Source organism: Molossus molossus, unplaced genomic scaffold (genome assembly GCF_014108415.1).
Source record: "Molossus molossus isolate mMolMol1 unplaced genomic scaffold, mMolMol1.p scaffold_m16_p_7, whole genome shotgun sequence".
In the NCBI taxonomy this organism is placed as follows: domain Eukaryota; kingdom Metazoa; phylum Chordata; class Mammalia; order Chiroptera; family Molossidae; genus Molossus; species Molossus molossus.
The window spans coordinates 56367338-56391201 of record NW_023425401.1 but is presented as its reverse complement, the minus strand read 5'-3'; the positions used below and the strand labels follow the sequence as shown (position 1 = coordinate 56391201).

Genomic DNA, 23864 nt, shown 5'->3' with positions numbered 1-23864 from the left:
CAATAAGGGAACCAAAATTCAGTGTCTAAAACATTATGGTAAGTTCAGATACGGGAGCCCCATATTAGCTGGCTTGGAATTGTGGGGTGTTTGACCTAATTATCTTAAACAAAATTTTTGTAAAATCAAGGGAAATACAAGTAGTATCTTTAATTGCAGTTCCTTGGGATGTATTCTTCATAATTGGCCCTCCCATGCCTAATCTACTTTTCCCCAGCCTCCTTAAAAATTGTAGAGGGCAAATGAAAACCTTGCATCTTCTTTATAATTATTAATAATTCTGTTTTATTTTTTGTATTTCTGTGATATCTTTTTTGGTTTTGGTCTGTATGTTTTATATATAATATGGTATTTTCTACCTGCAGAGCAGAGCATACTATTACTTTATAAGAGGTCTGTTTGTTTTTTTAATTAATTTATTTTTGTTACAGATGTTTCTTCTTTTTCCCCCACTGATTAACCCCACCTCCTCCCTCCCACCCTGTCCCCAGCTTTGTTGTCCATGTTCATTGTTCATGCATACATGCATATAAGTTCTATGGTTTATCTCTCCCCCACCACCCTCTCTTCTGGGGATTGTCAGTCTGTACCCAATTTCACATCTCTGGGACTACCCCAATACTCAGACTGTTAAATTCATTATATTCTACAAATAAGTGAGATCATATGATACTTGTCTTTCTTTATTTGGCATGTTTCGCTTAAGATAATACTTTCCACGTCCCTCCATGTCGTCTCAAAAGATAAGAGATCTTTCTTTCTTACAGTTGTATAGTACTCCATGGTGTATATGTACCAGGGCTTTTTTATCCATTTGTCTACTGATGGACATTTGGGTTGTTTCCAGATCTTAGCTACTATAAATAGTGCTGCTACAAACATGGGGGTACATATTTTCTTTCTGATTGGTGTTTCAGACTGCTTAGAGTATATTCCTAGAAGTGGGATAACTGGGTCAAATGGACGTTCATTTTAATTTTTGAGGTAACACCATATTGTTTTCCATAGTGGCTGCACCAGTCTGCATTCCCACCAGCAGTGTACCAAGGTTCCCTTTTCTCCACACCCTCATTAACACTTGTTGTTTGATGATTTGTTGATTGCAGACATTCTGACAGGTGTGAGGTGATACCTCATTGTTGTTTTAATTTGCATCTCTCTGATAATTGGTGAAGTTGAGCATTTCTTCATATGTCTCTTAGCCATTTGTATGTCCTGTTTGGAGAAGTGTCTATTTAGTTCCTCTGCCCATTTTTTAATTGGGTTCTTTGTCTTCCTTTTGTTGAGTTGCATGAGCACTCTATATATATATTGGAAATTAACCCCTTTTCTGATACATAATTGCCAGTTATGCTCTCATATACAGTGGGTTGCCTTCCCATTTTGATGATTGTATCTTTTGCTGTGCAGAAGCTTTTGAGTTTGATGTAGTTCCATGTGTTCATTTTCTCCTTTTTTCTGTTGCCTTAGGTGATGGATCAGTGAAAATTCTGCTGCGTATGATGTCTGAAACTTTGTTGCCTACAGTTTTTCCAAAATATTTATAGATTCATGAGTCACATTTAAGTCTTTTATCCATTTTGGGTTTATTTTTGTGTATGGTGTAAGGTGATGGTCTATTTTCATTTTTCTGCATGTAGCTGTCCAATTTTCCCAACACCATTTATTAAAGATGCTGTCTTTATTCCACTGTATGCTCTTGCCATCTTTGTCAAATATTAATTGAGCATATTGTCTTGGGTCCATTTTGGGTTCTCTATTCTGTTCCATTGGTCTATCTGCCTGTTCTTGTGCCAGTACCAGGCTGTTTTGATTACAGTAGCTTTGTAGTATAACCTGAAATCTGGTAATGTGACCCCTCCAATCTTTTTCAAGATTGCTGTGGCTATTTGAGGTCTTTTTTGGTTCCATATGAACTTTTCAAGTATTTGTTCTAGTTCTGTGAAGTATGTCATTGGTATTTTGATGGGGATTGCCTCGAATCTATAGATTGCTTTGGGTAATATGAACATTTTAATGATGTTAATTCTTCCAATCCATGAACAAGGTATGTGCTTCCACTTTCTTATATCTTCCTCTATTTCTTTTTTCAATGACCTGTAGTTTTCAGCGAATAGGTCCTTTTCTTTGGTTAAGTTTATTTCTATGTATCTTAATTTTTTTGCCGCACTGGTAAATGGGATTATTTTTTTGGTTTCTCTTTCTGTGAGTTCATCATTGGTATACAAGAATGCCATCGATTTCTTGACGTTTATTTTGTATGTTGCTACTTTGCCAAATTCATTTATTATGTCTAGTAAATTGTTGATGGAGTCTTTGGGGTTTTCTACACATAGTATCATGTCATCTGTGAATAATGACAGTTTCACTTCCTCCTTTCCAATTTGGATCCCTTTTATTTTTTCTTCCTGTCTGATTGCTGTGGCTAAGACTTTCAGTGCTATGTTAAATAAGAGTGGCGAAAGTGGGCAACCCTGTCTTGTTCCTGTTCTTAAGGGAAATGCTTTTAGTTTTTGTCCTTTGAGTATGATGTTGGCTGTAGGTCTTTCATATATGGCCTTTATTATGTCAAAATATGATGATCCCTCTATTCCCAGATTGCTGAGCGCTTTTATCAGAAATGGGTGCTGGATTTTGTCGCAGGCTTTTTCAGCATCTATTGATATAATCATATAGTTTTAATATTCATTTTGTTTATGTAGTCTATCACATTAATTGATTTGTGAATTTTGTACCAGCCTTGCATCCCAGGGATGAATCCCACTTGGTCACAGTGAATAATTTTTTTGATATATTGCTGGATCCGATTTGCTAGTATTTTGTTAAGGATTTTGGCATCTACGTTCATCAGGGATATTGGCCTGTAGTTTTCTTTCTTTGTAGTGTCTTTTTCTGGTTTTAGAATTAGAATTATGCTGTCCTCATAAAATGAGTTTGGAAGTCTTCCTTCTTTTTGAAGTTTTTGAAATAGTTTGAGGAGAATGGATGTTAGTTCTTCTTTGAATGTTCGGTTAAGCTCCGCCTTGAAGCCATCCGGGTCTGGGCTTCTGTTTGCTGGGAGAGTCTTGGTTACCACTTTAATTTTCTTAGTTGTTATTGGTCTGGTCAAATTTTCTATCTCTTTCTGGTCCAGTTTTAGGAGACTATGTGTTTCTAGAAATTTGTCCATTTTACTTAGATTGTCAAATTTGTTGCTGTATTATTATTCATAGTATTTGTTACCAATTCTTTGTATTTCTGTGGTGTCAGTTGTTACTTCTCCTCTTTCATTTCTCTATTGTGTATTTGGGTTCTCTCTCTTTGTTTCTTGGTGAGTCTAGCTAAGGGTCCATCAATCTTGTTTATCTTTTCAAAAAAAACAGCTTTGTTTCATTGATCCTTTGAATTATTATTATTATTATTTTTTTGGCCTCTATGTCATTTAATTCTGCTCTGATCTTTACTATTTCGATATGATTTCAATCTTCTAGAACTTGTAGAGACTTAGTTTGTGTCCTAACAAGTGGTCTATCTTTAACAATGTCTCGTGCACTTGAGAAGAATGTGAATTCTCTAGTTTTGGGGTGTAATTTTCTGTAGATACCTATTAAATCCATCTGGTCTAGTGCTTCATTTAGAGTCTCTGTTTCCTTGCTAATTTTTTGTCTATGGGATCTATCCAGTGATGTCAGCAGGGTGTTGAAGTTCCCTGCTGATTGTTTTGTTGTTAATTTCTCCTTTGAAGTCCTACAGAAGATTTTTAATATATTTTGCTGCTCCTATATTGGGTACATATATGTTTACTAAGGTTATATCTTCCTGTTGGATAGATCCTTTTAGTATTATGTAGTGGCCTTTTTTGTCTCTAGTTATGGACTTTATTTTGAAATCTACTTCATCAGATATTAGTATTGCTTGCTACCCAAGCTTTTTGTTCCTTTCTGTTTGCTTGGAAGATTTTTTTCCATCCCTTCACTTTCAACCTATGTGAGTCTTTTGTTGTGCGGTGGGTCTCTTGTAAACAACATGTATATATGAGTCATGTTTTCTTATCGAATCAGCTACTCTGTGTCTTTTTATTAGGGCATTCAACCCATTTACATTTAAGGTGATTATTCATATGTACTTATTTATTGACATTTTTATTTAGTGTGGTTCTATTTTTCTTTCTATTTCTTCTACTAATTACAGCAGTCCTTTTAACATTTCTTGCAGTGCTGGTTTGGTGCTAATGTATTCCCTTCGTCTTTTTTTTGTCTGGGGAGGTCTTTATTTGACCTTCTATTTTGAATGATAGCCTTGCTGGGTAAAGTAGTCTTGGATTCAGATCCTTGTTTTTCATGACCTTGTTTACCTCATGCCATTCTTTTCTGGCACAAAGTATTTCTGTTGAGAAGTCAGCTGATAGCCTCATGGAATTCCTTTCTAGGTAACCTTTTATTTATCTCTTTCTGCTTTTAGGATTCTCTCTTTGTCTATACTTTTTAGCTTGTGTCTTGGTGTGGGCCTGTTTGGATTCTTCTTACTTGGGGCTCTCTGTGCTTCTTGAACTTGAATGCCTTCTTCCTTTACCAAATAAGGGAACTTTTCTGTCACTATTTCTTCAAATATATTCTCTAACTTGTGCTCATTTTCTTCTTCTTCGGGGACTCCTATGATGCGAATGTTATTACGTTTTCAGTTGTCCCACAGTTCTCTTAAGCTGTCTTCCTGTTTTTTAATTGTTTCCTCCTTTGGTTTTTGATTGGCTTTTTTTTTTTTACCCCATTTTCTAATTCACTGATCCGGTCCTCAGCTTTTTCTACTCTGCTGTTTAGTCCTTCCAATGTGTTCTTTATTTCTGCTATGTCATTCTTCATTTTTTCTTGGTGGTTTTTCATTTCCAGTTGGTTGATTTTCAATGTTTCTATGTCTTTACTCATGGTGTTGATGTCCTTACACACGCTGTTGAGCTTCCTCAAGATTATGGCTCTGAATTCTAGCTCTATTAACTTCTTTAATTGCATTTCATTTATCTCATCTTTGGTAGAGGTCTCTTGTTCTTTCATTTGGGGTTTGTTTCTTTGTTTCACCATTTTGGCTATCTCAGTGGGTTTTGGCGCCTGCCAAATGTTCCCTGTGGGTGTTGGTGTTCTGCTGTTTGTGGCTCCCTCTACTGGGTTTGGATGAGCCAGGGAAGACCCACATTAAATACCACTGTCAAGTCTTACTTTCCTGGGTAGGGTTGCAAGCCCAGCAAAGGTTCAGTTATTCTCTAGCTTATTACCTAATGGCTATCAGTAGCAGTTATTTGAAAAGTCTTGGGTTAGCACTGCTTCTGCCAGGTTTTCCCTGACGCTGAGATGGCCTCCCCGAGGCACAACCTCCTCTCTGAAGACTGTAGGGTTGCTATTAATCACGTGGCATCTTATGAGCTGCACATCAGTGATGCTTATTTATCTATGGCCTGTTATTACAACCAAGACATGGGAGCACCTCTTTTTGCCGCATTCTTTGAAGACCAAGCTGAGGTGAAGAGGGAACATGCAAAGCAATTCCTAAGATATCTAAGAAAACGGGAGAGTAAAATCTGCCTTCCGGTGATAAAGAGGCCTGACATAGATAACTGGGGAACCGGAATACAAGCTCTAGAGTCTGCTCTGGAGTTGGAGAACAAGTTAACCAACCTCCTGGAAAACCTGAAGACCTTGGCTTCTGCCAATGAGGAAACCGATCTCTTACACTTCATGGGAAAGTACCTGGATAAACAGAAGAGGAACACAAACTACCTGGAACAACAGCTTGCATATCATAAGAGATTAGAACAGCAGGCCCAGGAGGAAGACCCTTTTAAAAAGCCTGCTCAAGTGTCAGGTAAAGAGACAGACGTCTGAAGGCAACAAAGTAGGTCTTCCATTTTAGTAGGTCCCAAATCCAGCTACTTAAGAATCTTAATTGTCTCCATTTGACAGAAGATGGCTTTCCTTCATTAGTGTGTGTACAAATAAACCTGTTTTTGCATTATAAAAAAAAAGAAGAAAAAGAAAAGTCTTGGGTTCTCAGTTGAATGAAAAACTTCCTCAGGTATTCAGCATAAGGGGATTTTCTGAGGGTGGGGCAGATGCTGGTTGTTAATTGGCCTCAATTTTCATTTCAATGGTACACCTGGGTGGGGTTGAATCTCTGAAGGAGGGGCCACCGCCTCTCCTTAGAGCCCTAGGAAGGAGTAAGATGACCATCGTCCTGGGTTGCTGCAACTCAGCAAAAGCTCTGAGTTCCCTCCAAATCCCAAGTGTGTGGACACAGTTCCATTCCCGTCCACCCTCCTTCTGCCAGAGCCCAAGGTGAGTGGCTGTGGCTATTTTAGCACTCTGTCCCGACTCTGCACTGTGGAGCCACTTGGGAGTTCAACCCCAGGGTGTTGCTCACAGCCTAGACTGCTGCTGCCCAAGGGCTCCCAGCCTCTCTCTCGCGGCTCCACAATTCTACCAGGATCAGTTCAGTGTCTCTGGTTACATGGTCTTCGAAAGCTGCTTTTCTGTTGCTTTTTCCTGACAATTTGTCTTTGTTTTAGTTGTAATTCCAGTTTGATCCTGGCAGATGGTCTGTGTAGCTTTTATTCACTCCGCCGCCATTTTGGAATCTTTGTTATAGATCTTAAAGATTGTTTTTTCACTACCCCCTTGGTCTTTACAGATAGAGAGAAATTTGCTTTTTCTGTTCCTTCCATTAACAATAGTAAACCTATCCAATGGTTTTAACAGAAGGTACTCTCTCAAGGAATGATAAATAGACTAACAATTTGTCAATCCTATGTTCATCATGCTATTAAGCCAGTAAGGAAACTATTTTCTGCCATTTATCTTTACCATCATATGAATAATATTTTATTAGCTGCCTCTACCCCAAAAGAATTAAATCAGGACTATGTATTGCTTCAGGAGACTTTGAAAGAGGAGGCAGGATTACAAATTGCTAGAGACAAGGTACAGCAATTAGAACCTTGGTAATACTTAGGGTGGATATTAGGGACAAGAACTATTCACCCCTAGAAACTTACCATTCCGGTCAAAGTGACAACTTTAAATGAATTACAAAAATTACTGGGAGCCATCAATTGGCTTCAACCTATGCTTGGTATCACTACTTAATAGTTAACTCATTTATTCAGTACTCTCAAAGGTGATCCAGTACGAAATTCACCTAGAACTCTATCTATAGAGGTGCAACAGGAACTTAAAGAAATAACTACTCAAATACAAACCAGACAAGCTCATCGTTGGTCATTAAAAGACCCTATTAGACTATTTGTTTATCCAACTACACCATACCCTACAGCATTAATAAGACGATTAACACCTGAAATAAATATCTTAAATGAATCTCTCTTCCAGTTACTCCATGTAAAACAATAACTTCATTTGTGGAACACTTAGCAAATCTTATAGCCAAAGATAAAAAAAGAACACAAGAACTGACAGGGTATGACCCTCAGATTCTACATTTGCCTCTTACTCAAGAACAATTTACCACTTTGATTTTCCAGGCAATAGATTTTCAAATAGCTCTAGCAGATTTCATTGGAGAAATTAATTACTCTCTTCCAGCAAATAAATTATTGCAAAATATTTCTCAGTTACACCTTAACTTGGTGCAAAAAATCAGTAATACCCCAATACTTGAGGCTAGAATTGTATTCATTGATGGATCAGGTAAATCTCACAAAGCAGAAATGACCTGGAAGGAAAATGAGAAATAAAAAAATATCAGCAGCTTTGAGCCTAGGTCAACTCAGCGTGCTGAATTATGGGCTGCAATATTAGCTCTTCAACATTTTATAGAAGAGCCTTTAAATATAGTTAGTGATTCACAGTATGTAGTTAAAGTGTTACAAAGAATAGAACAAGCCTTTATTAAGCCTTTAACTGATCAACATCTATTAAGCTTATTTTTGTCTCTCCAACTTTAATAGACCAACAAAATCATTCCATTTTTACAACCCACATTTGATTTCTTTCCACACTCTCTGGACCTTTAACTCAGGAAAATCAACAGGTGGATGCCATCGTAGCAACAGCTCTTGCATTTCAGCAAGTGCAGTGTTCACATGCCTTTTTTCACCAAAATGCTTGAGCACGCATGAAAACCTTTCATTTGACCCACTTGCAAGCTCAAGATATTAAGGTTTGCCCAGATTGCCAACTTTCCAGAGAGACTCCAACATCAGCAGGAGTCAATCCTCAGGGTTTATCCCCTAATGCCTTATGGCAAATGGATGTAACACATATTCCATCATTTGGTTGATTTCAGTGGATACATGTTACTATAGATACCCATTCCAATTTTCTACATGCAACCGCCGCTATCAGGGAAAAAGCCAAAGACATTAAGCATCACTGGCTGTTCTGTTTTGCACATATGGGGGTGCCACTGGCAATTAAAACAGATAATGGGCCAGCCTATACATCTCAAAGCATTAAATTATTTCTCCAACAATGGAGCATTAATCATAAAACTGGCATCCCCCATAACCCTACAGGACAAGCTATTGTTGAACGTGCTCAGGCTACTTTATTTTATTTTATTTTATTTTTTGCTACTTTAAAATTTTTAATTACAGCCCTGGCCAGTTTGGCTCAGCGGTTAGAGTGTCATCCTGCGGTCCAGAGAAACCCAGGTTTGGTTCCCGCTAAGGGCGCATACCTTGGTTGCAGTTTGTCCCCAGCCCTGGTTGGGTCGTGCAGGTGGCAGCCACTTGATGTGTCCCTATTTCATCACTGTTTCTCTCTCTCTCTCTCTCCCTCCCACTCTATCTGAACAAAAAATGGAAAAAGTGTCCTCGGGTGAGGATTAAAAAAAAAATTAATTACAAAACACAAAGTGGGGAGTATGGGAGAACCCCCTGTAAATCAGCTTTCTCTGGCAATCTATACCTTAAATTTTGGACACTACATCTGCAGAGTGACATTTTCAACAAAAGCCTTCTGCCACAGGGCCCAAGCCTTTAGTCCGGTACAAAGATCCACAGCAAGGGCCTAAAGGGCAAGTTCCTGCAGAATTACTGGCTTGAGTGTTGGGGGTATGCTTGTATTTTGTCTCCTATGGGTCCCAAGTGGCTGGCAGCTCGGTGAATAAAACCTTACCATGATTAGGAAGGACATGCCCTTCAACCTGACTCCTCAGATGGCACAGCTGACCTTCGACACTGATCATAAAACTCACACTCGGTCCGGACTTGGTTCTAGGGCCCCTCTCAAACCCTTTCTAGGGTTACCTGGGGAAGCCTTAAGCAGTTGAAACAATGTTCTGAGGAAATTCTAACCAGAATGGGGGCTTCTCTTATCCCAGAGTATATTTTTTGGCTTACTTATCTAAAATCTCCACCCAATCTAGGGTAGGTAGTTTATGCTGCTTGCCTATATTATTGAACCCTGCAGCAGCAGATACAACATTTGGAGCCCCCAGCAAGATGCCCTGGTGTTTTACTACACCAAGGTATAGATGCCTAGAATAGACAGACTCTCCCAATCCGGCCACCAGACCCCTATAGATCTGAGGGGAGGCGCCCCTTCAGTTCCAGGGCCCCAAAGATCCTAGTTGGGTTTCTGCTGAGAGGCCAGGAGATGCCAAGACATCCCCAAAATGATTAAAGGAGACCTGTTAAAGCCTCTGGAGGTGTGTTCTGGGTGACCCGTCTATCTGGATGAGAGTGAGAAGGATGGACACGGAGCAGCCTCTCCTCTCCTGGGAATTCCCCTAAGACATTAGGTGGGGATTAAATCTGGCAAATTTGGGTTCATTTCTGGCAAATTTTGTTCATTCAGACCTGCCACTGGGGCAGAAGAGGAGACTGATCACCTCCTAAGCTGCATTGGCACCACTCAGGATAGGAAATTTTCTTCCAGAAATTCAAACGGTGTGTGAGTGTGACTGTGTGAATGTAACTGTGTGTGAGTGACTGTGCTCCACAATCTTTGTAAGCAAAAATTTCTGTCTTGTGTGTCTTCCCTTGTTTTTGTCCTCATCTGCCTCCCTACTGTGTCTCCCTCAACTTTGTTACAGTTAGTCTAATTATGGATAGCAGCCCTCATGCCCAGTAGACCTCATTGGGTTGCATTTTGAAACATTCTTAGAGAAGGATTGGGAAGGTTCTGGTTAGGGCACATATATACTGGCAGTGGGCCCCAAACTGGCCCCAAGAGTAACCTGGGCAAAGGTAGGGCAGTGCCTGTGAGGCAGAGTTACAGCAAAAGGTCCAAACAAGTTTCTGGCTCAAACATTTACTTTTTGGGCCCTAACTTGAGAATGCCTTGATCCTGTGCAGGAGGCTAATAAGGCGAGGAAGCGAGATGTAGTGGAAGACTTGAGGAAAGTATGAGTCCTTAAAATCTCCCCCACCATCTTCCATTACAGCTGCAATTAATATTTGTGCTTTGTAGGCCTGGAAAGAGCTCCCAACAAAAGGAAAAATTTTGCTGGATCTTACCTCCATCACACAAGGACCTGAAGAGCCATATCTAGATTTTGTAGCTCAGTTGCTACAGGCAGTTAACAGAATAAGTTATGTTTCAGGGGCCATCCCTGCTGGTGAGCTGCTCTGTGCATCCTGCATAGTGCCACACGTAGGGACTGGGGTTGGTGTGGAGAGCCCCTCATCCTGGGAAATATGGGTGGTGGGTGGGGGGACACACAGGCACTCACCCGGAGGCCACAGGGTTCCTCAGGGAGGGTAGTCAGGCCACGGAAGGGGCATGTTCCTTTGGTGCCAGCCCAGGCAACTCATCTGTCCACTGCCCCAGGCTTGGCAGCAGCTAGTTTCCAACAGGCTTCTCTGAACTTTGGGGAAATGAAAATAGGGATCCCGGGCACAGGCCCGAAGTGCTCTTAATAAACACTGTGCCCCACGTAAACATGTGTGCTAGGACTTTGCTCCACTTTCCTACATCCTTTTGTAAACCTGGGGTCAGAGGTAATTTTCCCATCCCTCTGGCCATGGTGGGACCCAAATACTGCTGGGAGGAGGGCTTCCTTGGACACTTTTTACTGTGTTCTCCTGTTAGGCCTAATGGCCCATTTAGTTGAATTAGCAAAGTTGGTAGTAGCAGCTTTAAACAAAACAGAGCCCATGGAAAAAGATCACCCTAGCAAGGGTCAGGATGGCAGGCCTATGTCCTGATTAGGGATAGAGAAGGCTAGGGCAAAGTCAGGTGGAGAGGAACAAAGTAAAGTTTTTAACTTAGAAAAATGATGGAGCCAGGGCTCCTTCCAACTGAGCCCTTGGGAGCAAAAATAATAAAACAATAGGGGACAAACTAGTTAGTTTCCTGGTATATACTAGTGCAGCAGACTCAGTCCTCACCTGGCCAATGGGCCCCTAACCTACCCCTAGACTTCAAAGAGGACTATGGACCTTGGGAGAAATACTGTGACTCATTCGTTTCTGGTCATGCCAGAGTGCCCATACCCCCTACTCAGACGTGATCTTCTCCAACGTGATTGCTCAATTAATGGCCACTGCTACTCCAGCTCAGCCCCCCATCAAGTTCTTCGAGACTTTGGCCATCAATCCTGCCAGCCTGCTCCCTGACAATGACCCGGAGGAACATCTACACAACTGCCTGGAGGCAATTGATACCATGCAGACAGCCTGCGCAGACCTCAAGGATGTTCCACTAACATCATCAGAGGAGGTATTGTTCATGAATGAGAGCAGCTATGTCCAGGAAGAAATCAGGTATGCTGGGGCAACAATAATAACTCTGGACCATGTCACATGGTCTCAGTCATTAAGTAGGGGAACTTCAGCCCCAGTCCTAAAACTAGTGGGGCCTCTCTAGATACACTAGGTTAGAAAATGATGTGACTGAATAGAAGCATGCCACCCAAGAAACAATGGATGATGGACACTGCCTGATGGGAGGTTGTTAGTCCCAGAGGCTTTAGGTTGGACTTTAGTCAACTAGCTGCACCAGACTACCCACTTAGGTTACTCCAAGCTAAACTTCTGAGAGACAGGTTATGTCCAGTAAAGTCACAGAGAAAGGGAGAAGGCAGAGAGAAGCAGGAATGTGTGGGTCTGAGTATGGAGGAAGAGAAAGAAAACTTTCTTGTGCAGACAGCAGACTTATTGAGCAAGCTCTCTGGTTTATGTCAGAGAAAGCACTAGGAAAGTCACAGAGGGTCTATGCAAGTTAAAGAAAGATTTAGACAGGACCTTAAAGGATACCTTAACCAAATTTACTTTAGAAACTGGTGAAAACTGGACCACTCTGCTCTGCCTCACCCTCTTACAGTTCTTTTGGGCCCTGCAGTCCACCCAGAAAGCTGTCCATAAACTTGTCTGTGATACTCTGCCTGTGCACCCTATCCAGCACGGGGACTCAATATGGTTCTCTGAGGACTCTGGCAAATGGTATCCTCTATGCAGAAGACTGAAAAACAAGTGATGTCACTTCTGACCACCGCAGCAGTGGTGATCCCATAATTTCAAGAAAACAAAAATGGGGGAGATGTAGGGTTGGGAGGTTAGAAGATGGATGTTTTGTAACCTTGTGTTAATGCATTCTCAGAATCCTGGCCCAGGGATAAACCTGGCCCACCCAGATGTATTGGGTGATTTATTTGCATGTGAATAAGGGTTTGTTATCTTTTGGCTTCAAGATTTCTTCCCATAAAAAGCAAGAGACAAAGCTAGGGTATATGGTTTGCAGTAATGCCATCTCAAAGAAATAATTTACATAAATCCACTTGTAACCTGGGGGTACCAATCTGCAAATAAATGGGACTGCATCCAGAGATTTGGAGATTTTGCTCTCTTACAAAGCTTTCTCTCACTCCAAGTAGCAAGTGCTTGTAGTTTCATTGCACTGCATCGATTCTGGCAGGCAAAGAGATGGCGACAGGGAATTTAAAAAATGAGGATAGTGTAAGGAGCCTCTGAGACAACTTCAAGCGTACCAACACTCACATCAGGGGGGTGACAGAAGGAGAAGAAAGAGAGCAAGAAATTGAAAATCTATTTGAAACAACAATGACAGAAAACTTCCCTAACTTGGTAAAGGAAACAAACATATAAGTTCAGGAAGCACACAGAGTCCCAAATAAGATGAACCCCAAGAGGCCCAAAACAAGACACATCATCATCAAATTCAAAAGGTTCAAGACAAAGAGAGAATCTTAAAAGCAGCAAGAGAAAAGCACTTAGTTACCTACAAGGGAGCTCCCATAGGACTGTCAGTTGATTTTTCAAAAGAAACTTTGCAGACCAGAAAGAAGTGGCAAGAGATATTCAAAGTGATGAAAAGCAAGAACCTACAACCAAGATTACTCTATTATGCAAAGCTATCATTTAGAATCAATGGACATATAAAGAGTTTCCCAGATAAGAAAAAGCTAAAGGAGTTCATCACCACCAAACCAATATTATATGAAATGTTGATGGGTCTTCCTGAAGAAGAAGAAGAAGAACAAAAATATGAACAATAAACTGGCAATAAATACATGTCTATCAACAATTGACTCTACAAACAAAATGAGCATGCAGAACAGAAACAGACTTATAGACACAGAGAACTTTTTGTTGACTGCCATTTGGGAGGGGGCTGGGAGGACTGGTGAAAAAGGTGAAGGAATTAAGAAGTATAAATTGATTGTTAGACTGATGAACCTCAAAAGGAAGAAGGGAGGGAGGGCAGAAAGAGATAAACCAAAGAACTTTTATGCATATATGCATAACCAATGGACACAGATAATTGTGTGGAAAAGGCAAGAGAGTGGTGGGAACGGGGAGGTGGGGGGTCAATAGAGGAAAGGTGCGGGCATCTGTAATACATTCAACAATAAAGATAAGTTTAATAAGAAAAAAAGATTACTGAAACATTGTTAGATTAATCTAAGTTGCATACCTTGGGCTTATTACTAGAGAGAAACTAAAGACAAATGTGGATCTGTTAATATGACTTGTGCTTTATTGAGAAAGTGTGTTTCCAAAAATTATACATTGGCCAGTAAAACACCTATGTTTCTAGAAAATATCATCATGGCCCTGGCCAGTTTGGCTCAGCGGTTAGAGCGTCGGCCTGCGGTCTGGAGAGACCCGGGTTCGGTTCTCGCTAAGGGCATGTACTTTGGTTGCAGTTTGTCCCTGGCCCTGGTTGGTCGTGCGAGTGGCAGCCACTCGATGTGTCCCTTCACGTTGATGTTTCTGTCTGTCTCTCCCTTCCTCTCTCTCCCTCCCACTCTATCTGTACAAAAAATGGAAAAATATCCTCGGGTGAGGATAAAAAAAAAAAAAAAAAGAAAATATCATCATGAATTTGCCAATCTAAAGAATTCTAATATCTTAATTTCAGTTTTCAGTAGAAATTAAGTTTTCTAAGGGTTAAGAATTTTAATTAAGGTGAAAAATTTTTAGTAATAGAAGGTATAATAAATATATGGAGGTACTTACTACATTCTGAGGGATATAAAAAATAAGTTATTTGCCCTCAGCTGGTTATTTCTGAATAGGAAGAGACAAACTAAACTGGACAAGGAAAGTTGTAGAAGGTTTGTGAAAAGGAACTTTGAGAAAAAGGAAGTTTTATATTTGGTTAAGCTGAATAATAATTGGAGTAATTGTAATTAAGTAAATTAATTTAAATACCAAAGTACACTGACACATAATTAGAATTTGGTTCTTTCACTGTTAAAAGAACATATTTCCTATGTTGTTCTGCTTCTGATAAGATATTATGAGAAGGTTTCTCCTTAGAAAGCAAAGATTCTGTTTTATTAAAATAGTTTTCTGCATTTTCTGTTGTTTTAATAAGGTACTTGATTACTCAAGAAAATAATTTTCTCAATCCTAAAAACTAAAGTTTTGTTAATAGGAACCTGTATTTATATTTGAAATGTTTTATTTTCATTTTGGGTTAACAGATAGTTTAATATTATTTCATAGTGAATTAGGGTTCGGGTTTTATTTCTTATTTTATTTTTTAAAATTAATTTATTTTTGTTACAAGGGTTCAGGTTTTAAAAAGAGACTTTTTCTTAAACTGGAAATGAGTTTGGTTATTCCAGTGGGTCCCTAGAATGCCTCAACTGATTGTTTTCTCTTTTTCTATAAAAGATAAAATTTAAACTAATTAGGCCCATTCGCTATATTACATTACATGGGAAGCTTTATCAAATAAAGAAATAAAAATTATTTTGTATTTGTATACATATATTATTACTAAAATGAATGTTCCAGAAATTATAATCTCCAAGAGTCTACAATATCCCAATATATTTTCATTTGTAATTTCAATTGGTATCTTAAAACATTATATGTTACAGAAAAGAGCAAATTTGTCAACTGATTATAATCAGAGCTATAACTGTAACCACAAATTAATATTCTAATTAAGTGATAAAGACCATGCATTCCATTTGTTTTAAGGCTGCAGCCCACATTCTGGTATCTTAAGAGTGTGTAAATAAAACCCTGTGTTATTCTTTCTTAAATAGCCTATTTTTACAGCTTACAAGAAGGCTGCTTCAGGGAAGAAGGGAATACCTGCCTGGTACCAGCTGGGAAAATCCATAGGTGTCTGCAGTAAAAGTACAAATTTCTGTTTGAAGAGAGATATAATGCTGAAACAGGAGAAAAAAACCTTAGGAAGCAACACTCCCTCATCACCCTTTTCTCTTTACTTTCAGAAAAGATGGATTGCCCACACCCTTCCCCCTGCCATCTTTGTTCTGCTTTCCCTCTGCCTCCTTATAAAAACTCTGCCTGCACTGAGAGCTTAAGATAAGTTTTTGAGGACTGGGAAACTCCTCCATCTTCCCAAGATGCCAGCACTCAAATAAACCTCTTTCTTTTAACCAGCACCAGTTTAGGAGTTTGGTTTTCATTGCGGCAGGCAATAAAATCCGGATTTTCAGTTGCATAACCATGTCATTTTATGTTCTTTTTGTCATTTACAGTCATTGTTTTACTCTGATACTTTTGCAAATATGGCTCATCTTCAGGAAGACCCATGGAGAGGACTATAACTTATTCTAAAATACAGGTATTTTAAAAATAAACTTTCACATACCTTTAAACTGGATAAAGGTTTATAGAACTCAAGGGAAAAACTGGATTGGTTAAATACTGGCAAATGATCAAGATAAAAAAAATTACATGAGACTAAATGCAATAAGGATGATTATAATTATTTTGTGATTTTTTTACTTGAAGTATTGATGATTTTTAAAATCTTTTGTTTTGCCCTAGCTGGTTTTGCTCAGCAGTTAGTGTCAGCTTATGGACCCAAGGGTCTCTAGTTCAATTCCCAGTCAAGGGCACATGCCTGAGTTGCAGATTTGATCCCCTGCCCTGGTTGGGGTCGATTGGGAGACAACCACCAATCGATGTGACACATCAATCTCTCTCTCCCCCTCCTTTTCACTCTCTCTAAAATCAATGGAAAAATATCCTCGGGTGGGGATTAACAAAATAAATAAATAAATAAAATAAAATAAAATCTTTTGCCCTGGCCGGTTTTGCTCAGTGGTTAGAGCATCGGCCTGAGGTCTGGAGAGACTGGGGTTTGGTTCCCCTAAGGGCACGTACCTTGGTTGCCCCCGGCCCTGGTTGGGTTGTGTGGGTGGCAACCACTTGTGTGTCCCTTTCACATCAATGTTTCTCTCTCTCTCTCTCCCCCTCCCACTCTATCTGAACAAAATATCGAAAAATGTCCTCGGGTGAGGATAAAAAAATAAATATTAAATAAAATAAAATCTTTTGTTTTCCAGATATAAGGAAATGTGCTACTCTTAAACTACCTATGACTTAGAGCAGCAGTTTTCAACGTTTTTCATCTCATAGCACACATAAACTAATTACTAAAATGTATTTTTTGTCGATCTGACAAAAAATAAAGAGGTATAATTTTGATTCATTCACACCAGATGGCTATTGTGTTGATGGCTGTAATTTTTTTTGGGGGGGGGGGGCAATCTAAGGGAAAAGAGGTCAGTGCCCCTAACTAAGTATGTAGGTGTTGCATATTTAAAAAATTCTTGTGGCACACCAGTGTGTCATGGCACATGGGTTGAAAATTTCTGATTTAGAGCAATTTGGTAAATTATATCTTTGTAAGCAGAACTGAAACATTTATTTTTCTCCAGAATTTAGAAACTCTTAATGAGTATTTTTATTGTCATACTCTTGTTTCTTTAAATTATTTTTCTTTATTGATTTTAGAGAGAGAGAAAGGGAGAAAGAGACAGAGATAGAAACACTGATGAGAGAGAATATTGATTGGCCACCTCCTGCATGCCCCCCACTGGGGATTTGGCCCACAACCTGGGCATGTGCCCTGACTAGGAGTTCAACTGGCGACCTTCTGGTGCATGGGTCAATGCTCAACCACTGAGCTACACCGGCTGTGCTATTTTCATACTCTTAATGAGTATTTTATTTATATAGTTGTTTGCATAAGTTTAATAGGAATAGATTCTCTTTATAATAGGACACAATTGGAAATTGGTTTTATTACCAAGGCTTTGCCTGAGTTGTTATGTTTAAGACATATTTAGACTCAGATATGACCAGAAAGATTTAAAGAATCAAGATGGACTTTGGGCCTGGCTGGTGTGGCTCAGTGGTTGAGTGTTGACCCGTGTACCAAGAGGTCACTGGTTCAATTCCTGGTCAAGGCACATGCCCAGGTTAAGGGCCCAATCCCCAGTTGGGGGCATGCAGGAGGCGGCCAATTGATGTTCTCTCTCATTGATGTTTCTAGCTATAGATGTTCCCTTCCCCTCTCTCTCTAAAATCAACACAGGAAAAAAAATTGACTTTGGAAGCCAAAAAAAGCCCTTTGGAAAAGTCTGGTATGTTTTGCTGACATGTTCCACAGCAGTCTTTCCAGATGAGGAAAAAAGATTGCTTCTTGAGGGATGCAAAGAAAGGACCTTATGATATGTTCGGGACCTCTAGAAGAGAGGAATCCACCCAAATCTGTAGGTATTGCAGGCAAACTATGATGGCAAATATATGGCTTGGTGTTTTGGTCTTGAGAGGCTAATTAAAGTTCAATCTGGAAATTCTGTATGAAAAGTTCCAGCAAAGCAGATTTAAAAGAATCTATGTGGTTAATTACTATTCTTCTGGACTTATACAAATAATCAGGCCAAGTTTATTGAAACTAGACTCATTTTGCAAATAAATTAGCCCTGATATAGCTATCTTCGGTAAAAAAAAAAAAAAAAAGAGGGTTATTTTAGAAATAAAATTGTGTTTTTTATTTAATATCCACAATTGTGGATATTAGATCCTAGTTCAGTTAACTGTCCTTTGAGGTTTTATTTTTTACCTGTAAACTGGACTACATCCTGATTTCTTCTGGTTTTCTTAAATATTTGACTGCAACCTTCTAACATTTCATCTTTCTCTCATCTTTTAACTTTGAATTAATGAAAATTAAATTGCCTTTTCCCTGAGCCTTGTGATTACAAACTGCAGCTAGATGACATAATGTACACTTCAGAAAAATTGCCATAACAGCTCATCCTTAAAAAATCTTAATGAGGACTTCTGGTCAAGATGGCAGCATAGGTAAACGCGGTATCACATCCTCCCACAACCACATCAAAGTTACAATTAAAGTACAGAACAACCATCATTCAAAACCGCCTGAAATCAAGCTGAATGGAAGTCCTACAACTACAGAATTAAAGCAGCAGCTGCATCAAGACTGGTAGGAGGGGTGGAGGCAGACGGGCTGGTCCTACACCCATGTGTGGCGGATAAAAATCAGGAGGACACCTCGGCTGAGAAGGTCCTCCCTGAGGACTAAGGGGTCCCCATCCCACACCAGACACTCCGCTCAGAGTTCCAGTGCCAGGAAGAGAAGTCCCCATAACTTCTGGCTGTAAAAACCAATGGGAACTGAGGCTCACGGAGGCTAAGGTGGCTGGAGCTCCAGGCAGCTCCTTAAAGGACCTGCGCACGGACTTATCAGATTCTCTCCCTCTACGCTTGGAGGGGAGGCAGCTCGAGGGGTGCCAGAGACATACAGGGAAGAACTGAACTGTTTGGCACTGGAGCGAGGGCTGGAGAGGGGGCTTTCTCCTGGACAAATGTGCTGTCAGAGGACTTTGTTCTTTTGGTGAGCCCTTCCCTAGGGTGGCAGACAGTTGCCATATCTAGGACTTCAGCAACCTGGCTCACACTGTTTGCCCCACCCTGGTGATTCCCTGAGGCCCCGCCCACCCAACTTTCTGGCCCACCCAAGCTGTTGCCACTTGCTTTACCATAGGATTGGCCTGACTTGGATCCTGCTTCAGGTTTTCCTAAATTCTTTCAAACGAGCAGCATCTGGTCTCAGATAGCCCCATACCTCATGTTAAGTAATCCACAGAAACAAACACAGGGAGGCAGCCAAAATGAGGAGACAAAGAAAAAGGTCCCAAATGAAAGAACAGAACAAAACCCCAAGAAAAGAACTAAGCGAAATGGAGATAAGCAACCTAACAGATGCTGAATTCAAAATACTGCTTATAAAGATGCTCAATGAACTTAGTGAGAACCTCAGTGAACTTAGTGAGGACCTCAAGAGCATAAAAAAGGACCAGTCAGAAATCATGGATGCACAGTTAGAATTGAAGGAGGCATTAACTGAAATAAAGAATAATTTACACAGATGCAATAGTAGAATACTTAAATCCAAGAAGCAAACCATTGATTTGGAATATTAGGAAGCAAAAAAAAAAAAAAATGCCCAGTCAGAACGGCAAAAAGAAAAAAGAATCCAAAAAAATGAGGAGAGTGTAAGGAGCCTCTGGGACAACTTCAAGTGTACCAACATTCGCATCTTGGGGGTGCCAGAAGGAGAAGAGAGAGAACAAGAAATGGAAAACCTGTTTGAAACAATAATGGCAGAAAACTTTCCTAACTTGGTGAAGGAAAGAGACATACAAGTCCAGGAAGCACAGAGAGTCCCAAACAAGATGAACCCCAAGAGACCCACACCAAGACACATCATCATCAAAATGCAAAAGGTTCAAGACAAAGAGAGAATCTTAAAAGCAGCAAGAGAAAAGCAGTTAGTTACCTACAAGGGAGTTTCCATAAGACTGTCAGCTGATTTCTCAAAAGAAACTTTGCAGGCCAGAAGGGAGTGGCAAGAAATATTCAGAGTGATGAAAAGCAAGAACCTACAACCAAGATTACTCTATTCTGCAAAGCTGTCATTTAGAATCGGTAGCCATACAAAGAGTTTCCCAGACAAGAAAAAGTTAAAAGAGTTCATCACCACCAAACTGTTATTATATGAAATCATGAAGGGTCTTTTTTTTTTTTTTTTTTATCCTCACCCGAGGACATTTTTCCATTCTTTGTTCAGGTAGAGTGGGAGGGGGAGAGAGGAACAGAGAGAGAGAGAGAAACATCGATGTGAAAGGAACACATCGAGTGGCTGCCACCCGCACAACCGACCAGGGCCGGGGACAAACTGCAACCGAGGTACATGCCCCTAGCGGGAACCGAACCCGGGTCTCTCAGGACCGCAGGCCGACGCTCTAACCGCTGAGCCAAACCGGCCAGGGCATGAAGGGTCTTTTTGAAGAAAAAGATAAAATGTATGAACAAACAAAATGGCAATGAATACATATCTATCGACAATGGAATCTACAAACAAAATGAACAGAGAGAACAGAAACATTCTCATAGATACAGAGGACATTTTGTTGGTTCCCAGATGGGAGGGGCGTTGGGGCAATGGGTGAAAAAGGTGAAGGGATTAAGAAGTACAAATTCATTGCTGGACTGACAAACCTCAAAGGGAAAGGGGTTGGGGGGTGGGAAGAAATAAACCAAAGTACTTATATGCATAACCAATGGACACAGACAATAGTGTGGGAAAAGGCGGGAGGGGGGCAGGAGTAGGGAGGAGAGGGTTAATGAGGGAAAAATGAGGAACATCTGTAATACATTCAACAATAAAGATTTTTTAAAAAAATCTTAGTGAATGATGCTGTGTAAGCCATACAGGTAGTTTACCTGAAAACTCGATGACCTCATCAGATACATTTCAAAATACAAAAGATGCTTTCAGTTTTACATCTAGAAATCTTCTCAGCTGACAGTCTCACATACTAAAAAACTGGTTTATAATTTGTTTTTTTGTTTTAATAGACATACCTGATGTTATGGAGTTTAACCTGTACAGTCAGCCATTTGGCTCATTCTACTGCTCAAACTCCACAGACCAGCTTAGAGTCCTTAAGATTGCTTTCGATTACTTGTTAGCTGAACAAGGAAGTGTTTGCGCAGTGGCCAGCTCATCATGTTGCATTTATATAAACACTTCTGCAAAAGTTGAAATCCACCTAGATAAAATTAGACAGGAAGCCACCTATCTCCAAAAGCCTCTGACAAAGAACCTAAGTTTTACCTACTCCATAATCTTTTCAATTGGCTTCCCCAATGTAACCTACATTCCTCAATGTAGGTTATAAATTTTTCTGCGTATCCCTTTTCTAATTTCCATTGTAGAGATGTTTAATTAAAATGCTCACCCTCTGCTGTTCAAAATGTCTTTTCCCAGAACTGGATTCAAATATCTCCTTTTAAAACATAATCTTAACATTAGGAAACTCTTACAGCTAGGAGCAAAGCAATTTCATTCCTCCTGCTGATATTCATCTCTGATCATCAGAAAGCAGCCATCAAACCCAAAACTTTCTCCCCTTTGATCTTCATGATGGTCATCAACATGGTTCAGGTACTGTGAGACATAATAACAAAAGTTCCTTTTTATTCTTTATCTCATACTAAGATACAGGCACCCTGGCCTACTGCTCCCTCTACTGCTGCTGTGGTCTCTGCTTGCCCATTCACCCAGAATGCCCACTCTAAGACTTGGGGGCTATCACAGAGCATGTGAGATAGTAAGTGCTGGATGAGAGGAACATAATGTATGGACAAATGTGACTCTATCCTGAAGCTAATTCACCATATTAACTGAGCCTGGACTCTGTTGGCCTATTTCTCTTGAGATAGAGGAATGAACAACAAAAATTAGGAGTTTGAAACTGCAGAACCAGCTCATACTGGCCCTATCCTGTCTTTAACAAGATATTGAATTGCTTTTAGGAGACAACAGACCAAAACCTGAAGTCATGCAGCCAAAACCTGCTCAGAGAAGAGAAATTTGACCTTCAGTTGCACTGAGAACCAAAGTGTTGCCTCTTCCCCACTCTCCCAATGGAACCAAAGGAGAGGACATAACTAGAACTTGAACACGGGAACCCTGTCTGAAGTGAACAATCCATTGTTCAGGAAGATCAGTGCTGAAGCCCTTCACCATATCTTATCATAAATGATCAAGTTTCAGAGCTCTCCAATCAAAACCTGCCGCACCAGCACTTCCACATACCAGCCTGTTCTCCCTAATCCTTTAAAACTCACCCTGAACACTAGATGGGAGAGACAGATTTGAACTTGTTTCCTTTCTTTTCGCCAGCTGACTTCACAGTATAGCCTTTTTTCAAGAGCCAGTGCCATAGTATGGGCTTCTCTGTACATTGGGTAGTAAGCCCCAAAAGTCTTAAGCTTTGGAAAAAGAGCAAACATTGTCACCTTCAGGGTACATGTAAAAAGCTGTAGAGCTAAGAGAAGGATAAAAGGAAAAAACCATTCCTAGGATTAGAACAGGAAATACTCTCCCACCCAAGATCCCCCAAAGACACACTGCAGAATTTATTATTAATGGGGAGGAGGGCAGGTTTACTGAGAAAAATCCATTTCTGAGGTCCAGGGCTTGCCTAAGACAAAAGCAGGACAGGACAGCAAAGAACACTTCCCACTGTCCAATGGGAGAGACAAAAATAGTAAGGTGGAGGGAAACCACCTTTGAATTGTAGATACACCGGAAAAGCCAAAAGTTGAGGATGGAGCAACAATATTAAAAACAAACAAACAAAATTTAAATAATGTCTTAGTCCACTCAGACTACTACAGTAAAACACTACTGACTGGGTAGCTTATAAACAACAACATTTATTTCTCACAGTCTGGAAACTGGACCTTCCAAGATCAAGGCACCAGTACAGTAGAGTTCTTGTAAGAGCTCTCTTCCCGGTCCATAGCTGGCATCTTTTTGCTGTAGTCTCACATAGTAAAAGGGGCTTGGGATCTATGTGGGACTCTTATAAGAGCACTCATCCTATCTAGAGGACCCCACCCTCATGACCTAATCACTCATAAAGGCCTCACCCTCCTAATATAATCCTACTGGACATTAGGATTTTAACATATGAATCTTGAGAAAACACAGACATTCAGTCTATAGGACTAAGTTTTCAAATTTATTAGCATAAAGCTTTTGAATACTATTTTCTTTGTAATTTTAGCTGTTATTTATTTATGTAAACTTTCCCACTCATTATCTATTTATACCTTTCTGGTCCGTTTTGTACCTTTTTTAAAAACCAAACTTATGGATGTATTGATTCACCTACTTGATATTTGTTGTCTATTTCATAAGTTTCTCTTTGTATCTTTATTTCTTCTTTCTCCTGTTCTTTTGGGTTCATTCTTACTACTTAAGTCTTACTCCTTAAGTAGGACTCAGCATTAATTTCTATATTTTAATGCTCCATTTCCCTCTTAGTACTACTTTCACTGCACTCCATAGATTTTGGAATTACTATTTTTGTTATTAAATAACTCAGTATTAAATAGTTCTAAAATCTTGTATTTCTTATTTAACTTATTTAAAAGCATGTTTTCAAATTCTCAAACAGGGATATTTTTAACCTTTTAATGATTGACATCTGCTTTGATTGCAATGAGAATATGATCTTTATGATACCAATTCTTTAAAATTTATTTAGTTTTGCTTTATTCCTTGGTACATGTTGGTCAACGTAAGCAAATGTGCTGC

The 23864-nt window shown here is 39.8% G+C and overlaps 1 protein-coding gene across 1 annotated transcript; it reads left to right on the top strand.

Annotated features, from left to right (window-relative positions):
• The first annotated feature begins 5321 nt into the window (after window positions 1-5321).
• On the top strand, window positions 5322-5852 carry LOC118619629 (ferritin, heavy subunit-like). The gene has a single exon (XM_036246313.1). It carries the CDS (start codon window positions 5322-5324, stop codon window positions 5850-5852), a length of 531 nt encoding a protein of 176 aa, XP_036102206.1.
• Window positions 5853-23864: the final 18012 nt, after the last annotated feature.

Coding starts and splice junctions, on each gene's coding strand:
- LOC118619629 (XM_036246313.1), top strand. CDS start 5,322: ATGGCCTCCCCGAGGCACAACCTCCTCTCTGAAGACTGTAGGGTTGCT.